The sequence below is a fragment of the Myxocyprinus asiaticus genome, chromosome 24 (genome assembly GCF_019703515.2).
Source record: "Myxocyprinus asiaticus isolate MX2 ecotype Aquarium Trade chromosome 24, UBuf_Myxa_2, whole genome shotgun sequence".
Lineage (NCBI taxonomy): Eukaryota > Metazoa > Chordata > Actinopteri > Cypriniformes > Catostomidae > Myxocyprinus > Myxocyprinus asiaticus.
This window is the reverse complement of record NC_059367.1, coordinates 42,398,436-42,414,586: the sequence shown is the minus strand read 5'-3', so window position 1 is coordinate 42,414,586 and position 16,151 is coordinate 42,398,436. Positions and strand designations below refer to the sequence as shown.

Here is a 16,151-nt window from a genome sequence, read left to right as displayed (position 1 = left end):
GGTGATCTGCAATTTATCACACTATGGTGATATTCAGGTGAAGATTTCAGCTTTGTAAAACAATGCAAATGTGATTTGCAATTTATCACACATGGTGATATTCAGGTGTAGATTTCAGCTTTTGTAAGAGAGATGTTTTTGTCAGATGTTGTCTGAAGTCAAAAGTTCTTTGTTATTACATGAATTTATGTGTGTTGGGCTATCAGACATCTTGGCATCGGCCTTACAACTGTTTGGTTATCAGCTCCTGATTCCAGGGTGGTACCACGGCAATATTAATCCTTATTAATATTCTATTGATTTTGATCATTGATAGTTGTCTTTGATAATTGTTGATTTGAAGGATTAATGCAACAATTAATTGTTGATAATTATTAATTATTGCTAATAACCAAACCCGCTCCTGAATGAAGTGCCCAACATAATTGAGCCGCTCTTCCGAATTTTGTCATTTAACTTCCTGTTTGCACTGAAGCTACTGAGAAGAGTCAATCAAAATGGATTACGTGTGGGAGCACAGAAAGTATTTTTCACCAAGAGTTGGTGAAATGTCTACATGATGTGAGCCTACAGTACAGTGCTTCCGGAAAGTATTCACAGCGCTTCACTTTTTCCACATTTTGTTATGTTACAGCCTTATTCCAAAATGGATTAAATTCATTATTTTCCTCAATATTCTACAAACAATACCCCATAATGACAATGTGAAAGAAGTTTGTTTGAAATCTTTGCAAATTTATTAAAAATAAAAAAACAGGAAAAAAATCACATGTACATAAGTATTCACAGCCTTTGCCATGACACTCAAAATTGAGCTCAGGTGCATCCTGTTTCCACTGATCATCCTTGAGATGTTGCTACAACTTGATTGGAGTCCACCTGTGGTAAATTCAGTTGATTGGACATGATTTGGAAAGGCACACAACTGTCTATATAAGGCCCCACAGTTAACAGTGCATGTCAGAGCACAAACCAAGCCATGAAGTCCAAGGAATTGTCTGTAGACCTCCGAGACAGGATTGTATCGAGGCACAGATCTGGGGAAGGGTACAGAAAAATTTCTGCAGCATTGAACGTCCCAATGAGCACAGTGGCCTCCATCATCCGTAAATGGAAGAAGTTTGGAACCACCAGGACTCTTCCTAGAGCTGGCCGCCTGGCCAAACTGAGTGATCGGGGGAGAAGGGCCTTAGTCAGGGAGGTGACCAAGAACCCGATGGTCATTCTGACAGAGCTCCAGCATTTCTCTGTGGAAAGAGGAGAATCTTCCATAAGAACAACCATCTCTGCAGCACTCCACCAGTCAGGCCTGTATGGTAGAGTGGCCAGACAGAAGCCACTCCTCAGTAAAAGGCACATGACAGCCCGCCTGGTGTTTGCCAAAAGGCACCTGAAGGACTCTCAGACCATGAGAAACAAAGATTGAACTCTTTGGCCTGAATGGCAAGCGTCATGTCTGGAGGAAACCAGGCACCGCTCATCACCTGGCCAATACCATCCCTACAGTGAAGCATGGTGGTGGCAGCAACATGCTGTGGGGATGTTTTTCATCGGCAGGAACTGGGAGACTAGTCAGGATCGAGGGAAAGATGAATGCAGCAATGTACAGAGACATCCTTGATGAAAACCTGCTCCAGAGCGTTCTGGACCTCAGACTGGGGCGACGGTTCATCTTCCAACAGGACAACAACCCTAAGCACACAGCCAAGATAACAAAGGAGTGGCTTCAGGACAACTCTGTGAATGTCCTTGAGTGGCCCAGCCAGAGCCCAGACTTTAACCCGATTGAACATCTCTGGAGAGATCTGAAAATGGCTGTGCACCGACGCTCCCCATCCAATCTGATGGAGCTTGAGAGGTCCTGCAAAGAAGAATGGGAGAAACTGCCCAAAAATAGGTGTGCCAAGCTTGTAGCATCATACTCAAAAAGACTTGAGGCTGTAATTGGTGCAAAAGGTGCTTCAACAAAGTATTGAGCAAAGGCTGTGAATACTTATGTACATGTGATTATTTAAAAAAAAAAATTTTTTAATACATTTGCAAAGATTTCAAACAAACTTCTTTCACATTGTCATTATGGGGTATTGTTTGTAGAATTTTGAGGAAAATAATGAATTTAATCTATTTTGGAATAAGGCTGTAACATAACAAAATGTGGAAAAAGTGAAGTGCTGTGAATATTTTCCGGATGCACTGTAGTTGTGCCAAGCTTGTAGCATCATACTCAAAAAGACTTGAGGCTGTAATTGGTGCCAAAGGTGCTTCAACAAAGTATTGAGCAAAGGCTGTGAATACTTATGTACATGTGATTTGTTTTTTTTTTCTTTTGTTTTTTTAATACATTTGCAAAGATTTCAAACAAACTTCTTTCATGTTGTCATTATGGGGTATTGTTTGTAGAATTTTGAGGAAAATAATGAATTTAATCCATTTTGGAATAAAGCTGTAACATAACAAAATGTGGAAAAAGTGAAGTGCTGTGAATATTTTCCGGATGCACTGTACCTCTTTACTACGTGAACATGCTTGTGAGGTGGTTTTTTTTGTCACTGTAAATGTTCGTTTTTCCGACACACATGAAGGAAATTGGACCTGGCAGAACACATTCAGACAGCTATGACACACTGCACTTTTTAATGATACAAGTGTTTAATTGTTATACATGTAATTCTGCCAAATTTTTTTGGTTTCAACTTAATTTGTGTAAAAATTTGTAGCTGACATGAAATTTCAAACAGTGACCAATCGTATTATTTTACATGCTAGTTCATAACATGAAAGGAAGTTACATTTGTACTTTTTAAAATTAATTTGTCACCCCACATTTTTAAAAGGCTTAAATGTGAATAAAATTGTCGTAAATAGAATATAAAATAAAACATACACTTTCACATGTATGTATATGTGTGTGTGTGTGTGTGTGTGTGTATAAATATAGTGGCACCTCTTCCCCACTCTTGGTTTAACACTCATAAAATCTGCTCACCTTAACTGGATCACAGTCGGGTGAATGACATGAAAAGATGGTCAGAGGTGTGTCGTACAGAGATATTTTTAATGACTTTGTGTTGTCTCTTGGAGTTTCATGAGCACAGAGGCACATCAGTACGTCCACAGCATGAATGCAGGATCTTGTACATTTATGAATGAAGTACTCTTGTTTAAACTCTCCTGCTCTGTTTCCAGTTATTATTACATCCCTTGAACACTTTAAAATACTCATGATAACTTTTGACAACTCTATAACCTGTAAATCTACTTCGCTAGCTAATTACACATTGACATCAACACCATAGAAATCTAGAACTGCTAGACTGGAAGTTCAGAGACAAAATTGTCAAGATGGCTGTATGCTAGTTTCTCCGGCGCATAAGGTGAATAACCTAATTTAATTAGTTCATAAAATGAATATATGACATTAAACGACCCGCATACTGCCATCCTACTCTTAGCCTAATATTTCTGCCATATCTTTAAATGGCAGACATAAGAGTAGTATGGTAGTATGCGATTCCTAATTCAGTCTTTGAAATATAATTTGCCTACATTTACTACAACTAACTGCAATATTTAAGCCATGATTGCTTTTAAGTTTGATTTTCCACATCTCTGACTGACTAGTTACTGTTTTGAGAGTATCCAGCAATATTACACTCAAATCTAATTTGTTCATTTTGCAAAACAAGTTTAAGGTGTATAAACTACCTTAAAATTATGTGCTTTTTATTACTGCAGTTACTACATTATTCTGCAGTAAAACTTGAATACCTTACCAGACTCTGCTGTTTACTTGTACATAGTATTGTAACTACAAGATATATGTTGCACAATACAGCATAACTGCAGTACAATGTGATACAAGTGCAGTATATATGCAGTTCAGTGTATCAACACTGAACTGCTGTTATATTGCGTTTATACTTCATTATAATGTAAATCTACAGTAATATTTCACTGTACTGTAGTGATAATGCAGTTGTACTTTATTGTACTGCAGTAATTTTTTGTAAAGGTGATTTGTGCATTGTGCTGTTTTACATGCAGGCTTGTGTTGACTGTGCATTTTCATTTCGATTAAAAGCAATTGATATGCTACTTCTGAGCCTTAAAATTAATATCGTTGCTGTAGACTTGTATAGTCAGGTTGATTCAGGCATATTAAATAATATGTTTGACTTCCATAAAACCAGTTGTTTAGTTGTTTATCACATCTGAAGCACATTTTAGGTTGACATAAGATCTAACAGCTGGAACTAAATATTATTTTAGTATTCAGTTAAATAACCCCCCCCCAGTACAGTAAATACAGTAAATAGCACAGACACCATTTCCCATTTGATCTGACTTCAAAACAGTTCATAAAAGGTTTTCTGGGTGAAATTCTGACAATTGAGCTTAAAGGAATATTCCGGGTTTAATACAAGTGTGGTGATGGGGGTGTGGTCATGTGTCTGTCTGCGGGAGAGATAGAGCGGTAAGGCTAGTCACCTGGGTTGTCTTTATCTCGAACACTTGTTTCTTGTTGTAGTGATGGCGGAGGGAGACATGAAAAGGCGCACGAAGCATCAGAGTGGCAGAGAGAGACTGTACCTGTGTGTGCTCGATAGAAGCCTTTACTCATTTGTGTGTGTGACTATTTGGCCACTGAGTGCTTTTTTGTTTAAGTTTTATGAAGGACACTGAAGAGTAATAAAAATACTCACGTTGACAGTTTGCTGCCTCCTGACTCCTTCATTGCCCAGACAACGAACCTTTCACAAGTTAGTTAACCATACGACAGCATTTGTAGCATAATGTTGATTAGCACAAAAATAATAATCATCCCTCCTTTTCTTAAAAAAAACAAAAGGGAGCAAAAATGGAGGTTACAGTGAGGCACTTACAATGGAAGTCAATGGGGTCCATTTTTGGATGGTTTAAAGGCAGAAATGTGAAGCTTATAATTTTTTTAAAAGCACTTACATTAATTCTTCTGTTAAAATGTATTTTAATTTATTTTAGCTGTAAAGTTGTTTAAATAGCTGCTTTTACAGTCATTTTAGGGTTTACGTTGTTATGTCGTAACAGCAACGAAGTTGTAAAATTGGCTATAACTTTACAAAGAAAAGGTTAGTGTAACAGTATCAGAATGGGCAAGGAGGAGGCGGGAACTGGCTGAACAGTCAACATAAACTTTAACGATATAAATAAACTTAAAACAACATAAAACATAAGGACACAGACACACATGCAGCACGGCCGCATGCATCTCTCTCTCATTCTCTCTCGAACTGGTGCCTCCGGCTCCCCTTTATATCGCTCTCCTGCTGATCAGCTGATTCAGCACCGGCCGTGCACCATCACAGGCCGGCCACGCTCTCCTCCTTGTCACAGTTAGTAAGTGATTTTTTCTCACTAAAATTGTGTTTACACACATATTGTTTGTGGCTATACTTTTTGAAATTTTGAGAATTTTAACGTTTACGGATTGGCCCCACTGACTTCCATTGTAAGTGCCTCACTGTAATCCAGATTTGTACTTTTTTTTTAAGAAAATAATAAAAAAACATTTTTTTTGTGCTAATCAAAATAATATCCGGGCATGATTGAGTAAAATCATCAATCACTTATTCTATTTTTGTATCAGTATGAGATACAGTATCTAATAGAAAATGAGAGCAGCACTTTAAATTTTATTGTCATTATTCTATTTGCATATTAGATGTGCATTTAAAGTGTAAAAAACAGAGAAGAGAGGTCATTTTAAATCTAAACTGTTAATCTCATTTTCCCATTGCAGATGGCAGTGCACTGGTGCAGAGCAAAGCAGAACTGGGCACCTGTGATGCCCTTGCCGTCTCTGCAGTGGCCCCCACTGGATCTAATTTGACACCTTCCATGTAATCAATCATACTCAAAAATGCAAGAGTGACAAAGTTTTCGATACTCGAAAGTTTTAGGGCCTATAAGGGTCATATGGGGAATCAAAGAGGCCATTTAGGGTTTTTCCATTATCTCTGCATTATAGTCTTCTGTGGCTCCCTGCCTGCCTTACTCTTCTTTGATGTTATTGAATTGTGGGTAACCCTATCTGGGTATGATCAGAGCTGAAGGTCCTCATGGAGTGCTCCTTCCTCAGCTATCCATCCAACCCATTCCGAGCAGTACCTGCTCATGCCCATAACCCACGTATGCCAACGTGCCAAACCCTACCTCATCACTTTCGTGGCAACTGCTCCTGCCAACAGAAAGACTCGCCAGGCTATTCGTGACACCTGGGGTGGGGAGGTACAAGTGAGGGGCCATCGAGTCATGATCCTCTTCATGGTAGGTCAGCCATTGGACCCAGTTCTTGGCAAAGAACTGGTGGTAGAGTCAAAGGAGCACGGGGACCTGATACAAGGTTGATTCATTGACACCTATGGCAACTTGACACTCAAAACGCTCTCGATGTTGGGCTGGGCTCACCGTTTCTGTCCACAAGCGCACTATCTGGCTAAAGTAGATGACGATGTAATGTTCAACCCTAGCGTACTTCTGCAATATCTCAACTTCAGCTTTGAAATGGCAGAGAACGGTCTTGTAGACCTTTATCTGGGCCAGGTTCACATGGGGGTCGCACCAGATCGCAACATGGACAGCAAGCACTACCTTTCAGAACCAGCGTACACTGGCACGGTTTTTCCTGATTATTGCATTGGGATGGCATATGTGCTTTCTCGGCCAACATTGCTGAAGCTGTTGCTAGCAGCTGTTGCCATAACCTTACCCAGACTGTTGCCCCCTGAGGATGTATTTGTGGGTATATGTGCCCACACAGCGGGCATTACGCCCACCCACTCTCCATTCTTCTCTGGAGGACCCCCTGTGCTGTACAGTTGCTGCTGCTACCAAACTATGGTGTCTGTCCACCATACTAAGCCACAGAACATGGTACATTACTGGACGGAGATGCACTCCACAGCCCCATGTTCGTGGTTGGGTGCGCATACTTCACTTGGTGTTTGTAAAGTACGAGCACTTCTTGGGACACTGTTGGGGAAAGACTCATAAAAGAACAGAGTAACTACTGCAATACTGAAACTGACAAAAATGGCTTCAAAATTTTTGGATTGGCATTAATCTATAAACTATGTATTCCATTTTAAGACAGTGTTGTCCAGAGGTCAGTAACCTATGGCACGCGTGCCAGCATTGGCACACAGAGGGGTAATCACTGGCACGCCAGCAATGGCGAGAGAGGAGTAGACTATTTTATACATATGAAATTCTGCACCTACATTCCAATCTACATCTTGATGTAATCCTTCCTGATGATCACGCAGCGTGTTTTGGAAAACCCCACGACAGTGCCAACCGGCGTCCATCCCTCTAAACTCAAACAGTCCATGTACGCCTACGAGAGCCCCCGCAACAACATTTGCCGTCAGATTGCTCAAGTCTGGTGCTCCTATACAAATTTTGTGAGACACAATTACATAACAGAAAATAATCTATAAAACAAACTCCAGCCAATAGGCAGAATAAACACAAAGAACGTGTAGATTCATTCACAAAACTGTATCAAAGGTGTGTTCCTCCACAAAACAAGCTCCAGCCGTTAGCGGAACCAGCACACACACACAAAAAAAAAATCCGTTCAGAGTCCTCGGACAGTCAAACGAATGTTCAGTAAGCCGCTGTTTATGAGTGCAGCAGATGACCTAATCCTTCCAATGTCCTGCAAAAAATACTCCACAAAATAAACTCCAGCCAATAGGAGGCATAAGCACAAAGAACGAGCAGATTCATCCACAACTGTCCCAAAGGAGTGTTATTCCACAAAACAAACTCCAGCCAATAGAAGGCATAAGCACAAAGAACAAGCAGATTCATCCACAACTGTGCCGAAGGAGTGTTATTCCACAAAACAAACTTCAGATGCTAGGCGGAACCAGCACAAAAAGAAAGAAGAAAGGCGCCCAGCTTCCTTGGACAGTCAAGTGTATGTTCAGCAAGACAAGCTCACTTGGGAGCAACGTGAGAAACACACCATGACTTCCTCAGTCCACTGATTTTATGAAAGACATTGGTTGATGTGGGCATGTAAATATTTTGCAGCCATGCTTAGTATCTATTCTCAATTTGGCCGGAAACATCAGTGCAAAAGTGGTCCTCCATCGATGCAAGAGTTTCTTGAAGGAGTGTTACTACACAAAACAAACTTCAGCCGCTAGGCGGAACCATCACAAAAAGAAACAAAATTGCGCCCAGCTTCCTCAGACAGTCAAGTGTATGTTCAGCAAGTCAAGCTCAATTGGGGGCGATGTAAGAAACACCAAATGGCTTACTCACCCCATTGTCTCTATGAAAGACAATGCTTGATGTGGACATGTAAATATTTTGCAGCCATCCTTAGTATATATTCTCAGTTTGGCTGGAACCATCAGTGCAAAAGTGATCTTCCATTGATGTAAGAGTTTCTTGCATTCCTTGAATTGATCACGTTTCTCTCTTGTTGAATTCGCAAAGTCAGGGAACAAGAAAATGCTGTGACATTTTTTAGAATCCTTTCCCCTCTCCCCATCCTCCAGTGCCACGTTCAAATCCTTTCCCATAACCCCATGAGAGATGATAAAGCTCTGTCGCCAAGACTCTGAATCAGCAAAGAATAGTACACCGATGCTTCATGACCTTTCCCAAAAGCAGCAATCACCACACTACGGGTGTCCGCCGCTTCAGGGGGCTTTACACTACTTCCAAAGTCAGTACATAATAAATGGCGCAACTGTAAATATCTGAAGAATTGAGACCTCGGAATCCCAAATTGCTGTATAATATTATCAAAAGATCTTAATACTCAAAACGTTTTTGTATATGTCTCCAAGCATAGCAACACCCCTCTCAATCCACGTCCAGCAAAAGGGGGACTTATCAATGTGTAATTTATGGTTCAACCATATGCTGGAGGCAACATTCAGCTAAATATCCGAATTGAACATGCGGGAAACCTTTGACCACACTGATTTCAAGTGCGAAATGATGGGATGAGATTTTACCTTTCTGGGCAATTTGGTAGAAAGACTTTGTAATGGTGAAATAGGGGCAAGGGCCTCTTGTTCAATGCAAAACCATGGAGAGGCCCTCTCCGGTGGGAGACCAAAAGCATAATAGTAAAATAAAATCTTGGGGAGACCTTAACAACCTTTGTCAACTGGCCTGTGTAACTTATTAAAATGCATCCGAGGACGTTTACCATTCTAAATAAAGGATTTGGCTATACTATAAAATTGTTTAAAATAAATGAGGGGAACTTCAATGGGGAGAGACTGCAGTAAGTAGTTGAATTTTGAAATACATTTTTCTAACATTAACCTTCCCAATCATAGACAAATGTAAAGCCCACCTGTCCACATCACTCGAAATCCTTTTTATTAAAGGGTCAAAATTAACTAATTAAATCACTCCAACATGATGGAAATAAAATGCCCAAATACTTAATGCCCTGCTTGGGCCACTGGAAAGTGCCTGGCTGAAAATCTGTTACAGGGCAATACGCTGTCAGAGCCAAAGCTTTGGATTTAGACCAATTAACTCTGTATCTTGAGAACTTAGAAAAGGAATGAATAATTCTGTGGAGGCAAGGCATAGATCTACTAGGGTCGGAGACGAATAATAAAATGTAATCTGCATAAAGCAAACGCTTATGTGCCATACCTCCTGCCACCACTCCTGGAAAATCCTCCTCCTTTCTTATCACAGCTGCTAATGGTTCCAGGGCAAGACAGAACAATAATGGGGAAAGAGGGCAACCCTGCCGGTTCCTCTATCCAGAGTAAAATAATCTGAAATTAATCCATTTGTTTGTACCACTGCTACCGTGTGTACATAAAGTAACTTAATTCACTCAATAAAAGTATTCCAGAACCCATACATTTCCAAAAACGTAAAAAGATAATCCCATTCTACCATATAAAATGCCTTTTCAGCATCAAGTGAGATGGCAGCAACCGGAGTCTGATCATTCCCCCTGACCACATTATATTAATGAGAGGCCTAATGTTATCAGAAGAGCTGCAGCCCTGAATAAACCCCACCTGATCTATATGTATAAGAGATGTCATAACTTAATCGGTTAGCCAAAATTTTTGACAATATTTTAAGGTCTAGCTGGATCAGGGAAATTGGATGGTAATTCTTACACTCACTTGGATCTTTGTTGTTTTTAAGAATCAGACTGATCCGGGCTTGTGTCATGGTTGGCGGAGGCTTTCCATTCTTTAATGATTCCATATAAACTTCTAGCAAAAGTGGAGCCAGGAGTCTCATCACACTTTAATAGTGTTAGTCTTCCATTCAGCTGATGAAACACGCTGCGTGATCATGAGGAAGCATTACATCAAGATGTAGATTGGAATGCAGGTGCGAAAAACTCCATATAAATAAAATAGCCTGCTCCTCTCTCGCTGTTGCTTGAGTGCTAGTGATTACCCAGCTCTGCATTATTTTGAAAAATGTATAGCATAATATAAATATTTTTTTCTACACAATTTCATGATCAGTAATCAAATAAGCTAATTTGTGACAATAACTGTGTTGACTCATTTTGTACAAAAGGACAGGTTTTCTTTCATTAAAGTACTTTCACAACATATGAAATTTGATTTTTCACATGCGGGTTTTGCTCAAATCTTTCACTCAAACTGTTATGCTGATAATATCATTTGTAATGAAAAATAAACGATTAAAATAGAAAAATGCAGTGACTCCAGCCAGGTCTCCTAAGCAACAAAATTGGCCCGGTTGCTAGGGAGGGTAGTCACATGGGGTAACCTCCTCGTGGTCGTGATTAATGGTTCTCACTCTCAATGGGGCACGTGGTAAGTTGTGCATGGATCGCGGAGAGTAGCATGAGTCTCCGCATGCTGCAAGTCTCCACGGTGTCATGCACAACGAGCCACGTGATAAGATGTGTGGATTGAATATCTCAGAAGCGGAGGCAACAGAGACTTGTCCTCCACCACCTGGATTGAGGTGAGTAACTATGTTAATAACACTATGTTTTGATTAGCATAGCAATTGCTGTATGGGTAAAGTAATATATTGTAGAACAATCTTAAATTTCTCAACCTAAGCTCAAGCTCCACTATTCACAATAATGGTTATGCCCCAAAACTTTAACACAACAGAAAATCTTTTAAATAACACAACAAAACATTAAACTCTAACAAGTAACCCCCTTTACATTCATATTGCAAAAAACATTTTATAATGCTTAACTTTAACATTTACTCTCCCTGTCGAACATTTCAGGTTACTTAAAAGGTTCAAAGTTGTCTGAACTCAAAAGAAAAAGTTCTAAATACTCATCAAGGTAAATTTATTTGAACTAATTTGTATGATTAAATTTTTCCCTACTCAAAACAATTAAATATTTTGAGAATTAGGGTTAACAGTGAAGATGATGCAGACAGTGATCATCAATGTGCCCCTTGCTGTCTGGTTGTCACTGGCAGCAGTTAGTAGTCATCGTTTAGCGACTCATAGCAACAAGAGTGGGACATCGGGCTGGATAGGAGCTGGATCTGGCAGGCTGACAGGGAAACAAATACTGTAGAATAACATAAGCGTAGATGCCATTCACTTTAAAACAGGATTATAGAATATGAGAAGTGTTTCTGGTTCTGGCAGACCTGACTTTTGCAGCATAACTATGAGTTGAGGTATAAATTAGGTGTATCCATGCCAGAAAAGATGAGTCTTTAGTCTAGGCTTAAACTGAGACAGTGTCTGAGTCCCGAACAATGCCAGGAAAGCTATTCCATAGTTTAGAAGACAAATAGGAAAAGGATATACCTCCTTTTGTGGATTTTGATATTCTAGGTATTATTAACAGGCCGGAATTTTGTGATAGTAGTGAACATGATGTATTATAGCATGATAGAAGGCCACTTAAGTACTGTGGAGCTAGACCATTCAAAGCTTTGTAAGCAGTGTATGAAATGAAAATTTTTGCCCACCAGCCAGAGCTGGTCGGAGATCATTTGCTGCGTTCAACTTCACATATGCAACACTATTCTTGCAAACTGTTTGTGTGAAAACTCTTCACACTTGTCTGTGATTTTCAAAGTTCTTAAATGTTGTAACAGAACATCCATCGAGAGAAATTATATTCTAGCATTTTGAGATGTTTGGCATAACAGTGAAAACTAATTCCATGGTTCCTGTTAATGTCTCCCAGAGGAAGCACATTCAAGAAGAAAAGCAGAGGACCTAATACTGAGCCCTGCAGCACTACATAATTCACTTCTCCTTGATTTGAAATTTCCTTGTTTACACAAACAAAGCGGTAGCGGTTGATAAATAAGACCTAAACCAAGCTAATTCCTGTCCACAAATTCCAACATAATTCTCAAACCTATCCAAGAAGATGTTGTGATCTATCATATCGAAGGTAGCACTAAGATCTAAAAGCACTAGAAGAGAAATGCAGCCGCGATCAGATGATAAGTGCAAGTCAGTTGTAACTCTGATAAGTGCAGTCTCTTTGCTATGATGGGGCCTAAATCATGACTGAAATTCTTCAAAGATACAATTTCTCTGTAAAAAATTAACAGTTCGGAGGACACTACCTTTTCTAGTATTTTTGACATAAATGGGAGTTTTGAGATCGGTCTATCTCAAATAGATGCCAGTCAGTACTGTTCAATCACTTAAGTGGAAAATTCAGAGACTCTTGATACCAAGCCAAGGCCAGGTAGACCAAGAAAGATTTCAGCCGCATCTGCCAGAAGAATTGTTCGGGATACAAAGAAAAACCCACAGGTAACCTCAGGAGAAATACATGCTGCTCTGGAAAAAGATGGTGTGTGGAACAACCACACCGTCTTATTCCAGAGCAGTCTGTATTTCTCCTGAGGTTACCTGTGGGTTTTTTTTCCCGAACAATTCTTCTGGCAGTTGTGGCTGAAATCTTTCTTGGTCTACCTGACCTTGGCTTGGTATCAAGAGATCCCCGGATTTTCCACTTCTTAATAAGTGATTGAACAGTACTGACTGGCATTTTCAAGGCTTTGGATATCTTTTTATATCCTTTTCCATCTTTATAAAGTTCCATTACCTCGTTACACAGGTCTTTTGACAGTTCTTTTCTGCTCCCCATGGCTCAGTATCTAGCCTGCTCAGTGCATCCACATGAGAGCTAACAAACTCATTGACTATTTATACACAGACACTAAGTGGAATTTAAAAAGTATAAAAATATAAATTACAACAGGATAGAAAACTGCATGTCAAATAAAAATTCATGGGGTCTTTAAAGATAAACACAATTGATGTACAAATTTCTTATAGATTTTATCCATATTTTATTAAACATGCAAAGCTTTGTGAGTGTACACAGTCATGGAACAACAAAAGAAATTTGTTATAAAAATTCCATTATACATCGGCATCTTCAAACTGAGCATGTTCTCCTCTTTTGAAAGTTCACAGCAGTGGTATTTTTGAACAGTCCGTGATTTTTGCCCTACTTCCTGAAACGGTCAAGTGTTGATTCCTTGCTCAAACCTAGGCTCTTGCTGGACTTCTCCTTCAGCTGCTTCTCTCTCTCCATTTGCTCTTCTACTGTCTGTCGAATTACATCCTGCAGAACAACAACAGACAATGAAGCAGAGGCAATGATCTTTTAAAATAATATTGTAAATAATAATAGGCCGACCCCATTTTACTCATCGAAAGGTACCGCTTTAGTGATAAGGGAATCATTTGTGTCATAAATTAATTGGAGCCTTACATTATAAAGCTACAACTCGTCTGAGCCGTGCATGAACTCAGTCTGCATTTGCCTCAGTTGTTTGTGCACTCTAAAGCCGCAGAGAACTTAGTAAGGAACACTGTCCGCCTTGCCATTAGAAAAAAGTACCTGGCTCTCTAACATAAAAAGTAATCCATCGTGATTTTCATTGTTTCCCAGCCAGGTAAAAATGCAGACTTTTTAAAGAAAGCTTTTATGTCATTGTGCGACCTCTATCACTATACAATTAGGGTGTGTTCACACTTGTAGTTCGGTTCTCTTGGTCTGGACCAAAAAAGAAAATGATACATTTAGTCCTGGTTCGCTTAGCGTTCATACTGGCATTTTTAACACCGAACCTAAAGATATGAAACAAAAGGCTTCAGCAAAAAGTCACAACCTGATTGGACAGCTTTTTTGACGTATATTTTGTGACAGAACTTGCCGAACATCGAAAACAATGCTGGCTACTGGGCTAAATGCGCTCGTTAGATTTATATATGTATATATGGTGGTATTTTTACCAGCTGAGAACAAACGAAGAGCTAATAAAATGTGCTAAGGAGTCAAAACAGCACCAGAAATTCCTCCGTTGCACACACAAACGAAGGTATGCTGCAAGGACGGCTGACGGCGGTTCCGACGCCTGTACCGAACTGTAATGGGCAACATGGCTCCTATGATGAGAAGAACCAGGTATGCCTGAGGTCAGTATTAGGCAAATTACTTCCTGTTATTGGTCCGTTTAGATGTCTTTGGTCCATGCTGCATTCATATATCAATCGAACCGCACTAGAGATCGTTTGGAAGCGGACCGAGACCCACTATTCAGGTGGTCTCGGTCCGCTTGTTTAGTGCGCACCAAGGTTCGGATGGCAGCGTTCTCACTTGTTCAAATGAACCGCACTAACCGAGCAATCGCACCAGAGTTCGTTTTAATCGAACCAAACCCGCAAAGTGTGAACACACCCTTAAATTATTTGTTCATCTGAGACAATGAACATCTCTGGGGAAAAAAAGCTGTTAAAAAAATAAATAAGTACACAATGAAATTGAAAATATGGTCACAGTTTTACATTAAATGTATTAAAGAGGTCATAACATGTCTTTTTATGATTTTAATATTTTCCTTGAGGTTCACTTATAATACTAGTAAATATATTAGTCATATATTTGTTAAACATGATCATTTTCCACCCTCATTCTGAACCTCTGTCAGAAACGCTCTGTTTTAGTGCTGCTTCTCCTTTAAGACTTGACTGTAATCAGCCACTGTTCTGATTGGCTCTCTTTTTTTTAGTTATCCCCTTTGCTCCCCAATTTGGAATGCCCAATTCCCACTACTTAGTAGGTCCTCGTGGTGGCGCGGTTACTCACCTCAATCTGGGTGGTGGAGGACATGTCTTAGTTGCGCAGACAGTCAATCCACGCATCTTATCATGTGGCTTGTTGTGCATGACACCATGGAGACTCACAGCATGTGGAAGCTCATGCTACTCTCCACGATCCACGCACAACGTACCACACCCCCCATTGGGAGCGAGAACCACTAATTGCGACCATGAGGAGGTTATCTCTTGTGACTCAATTTGGTTGCTTAGGAGACCTGGCTGGAGTCACTCAGCACACCCTGGATTCAAACCCGCGACTCCAGGGGTGGTAGTCAGCATCAATACTCGGTGAGCTACCCAGACTGGCTTTCTTCTTGCCATTTTACTGCTCACCACTGCTGGGTCCTCAAGTGATTAAAGGTAAAGTAGGTGTTGATGTGTTGTTGTGGAGGGGGTCAGATGCAAATGTCTACCATTGTGTGGCATTAAAATCTGGAGGAAGTAGAGAACGAGTTCTTTTGGCAGTTTGTTTTCAGCAAATGGTCTTTTTACTGTGAGGAGGAAGTTTCGAGTTCTGAAACTTACAGTATGTTTTTATAGTACAATGACCTCATATATGTCAAAAGATCAAGAAAATTTGATTCCTCATGAAATTACCCTTTTTAGAACTTGTCCGATCTAAAGCTCTCTCTTTATTTTGGCCACTTTGGTGGTTTCTTTTTCTCTTCAGGAAGTCTAGAAATTACATATAGTCTTCTAAAATTCTCTTTTTTCAGCCGGTGGTAAGGATAAGTCTACGCTGATTGTTTTGATGCTTTTATTCAAGTATATTGACTGATATTACTTAAATGAATTTAAATAAAAGGCATATAATTTATATACACACAATTTAATTTGTGATATATATGTTAAATTAATATGTACAAAATTAACTTCTTAATTTAAATAAATATAATATTATGATATATCATATGGTTAATCATATTTGATTTGACTTTTTTATACGAGAATGACGTCTGTTGCCAACCAATCCCAACATTGCTGATCATGGTTGAGTATTGATACAT

General features: G+C 39.6%; 1 protein-coding gene and 1 pseudogene across 1 annotated transcript in view; one reads left to right on the top strand and one right to left on the bottom strand.

The window, feature by feature from the left end:
• The first annotated feature begins 5,955 nt into the window (after positions 1–5,955).
• On the top strand, positions 5,956–7,032 carry LOC127414686 (beta-1,3-galactosyltransferase 9-like; annotated as a pseudogene).
• A 6,268-nt stretch (positions 7,033–13,300) lies between these two features.
• The window catches only part of wdr46 (WD repeat domain 46), a 32,005-nt gene continuing 29,154 nt past the window's right edge, over positions 13,301–16,151 (bottom strand). The window contains exon 14 of the mRNA XM_051653813.1: positions 13,301–13,603. Within this exon, the coding sequence (XP_051509773.1) occupies positions 13,487–13,603 (117 nt within the window). The 3' untranslated portion in view covers positions 13,301–13,486. The remainder of the gene's footprint in view (positions 13,604–16,151) is intronic.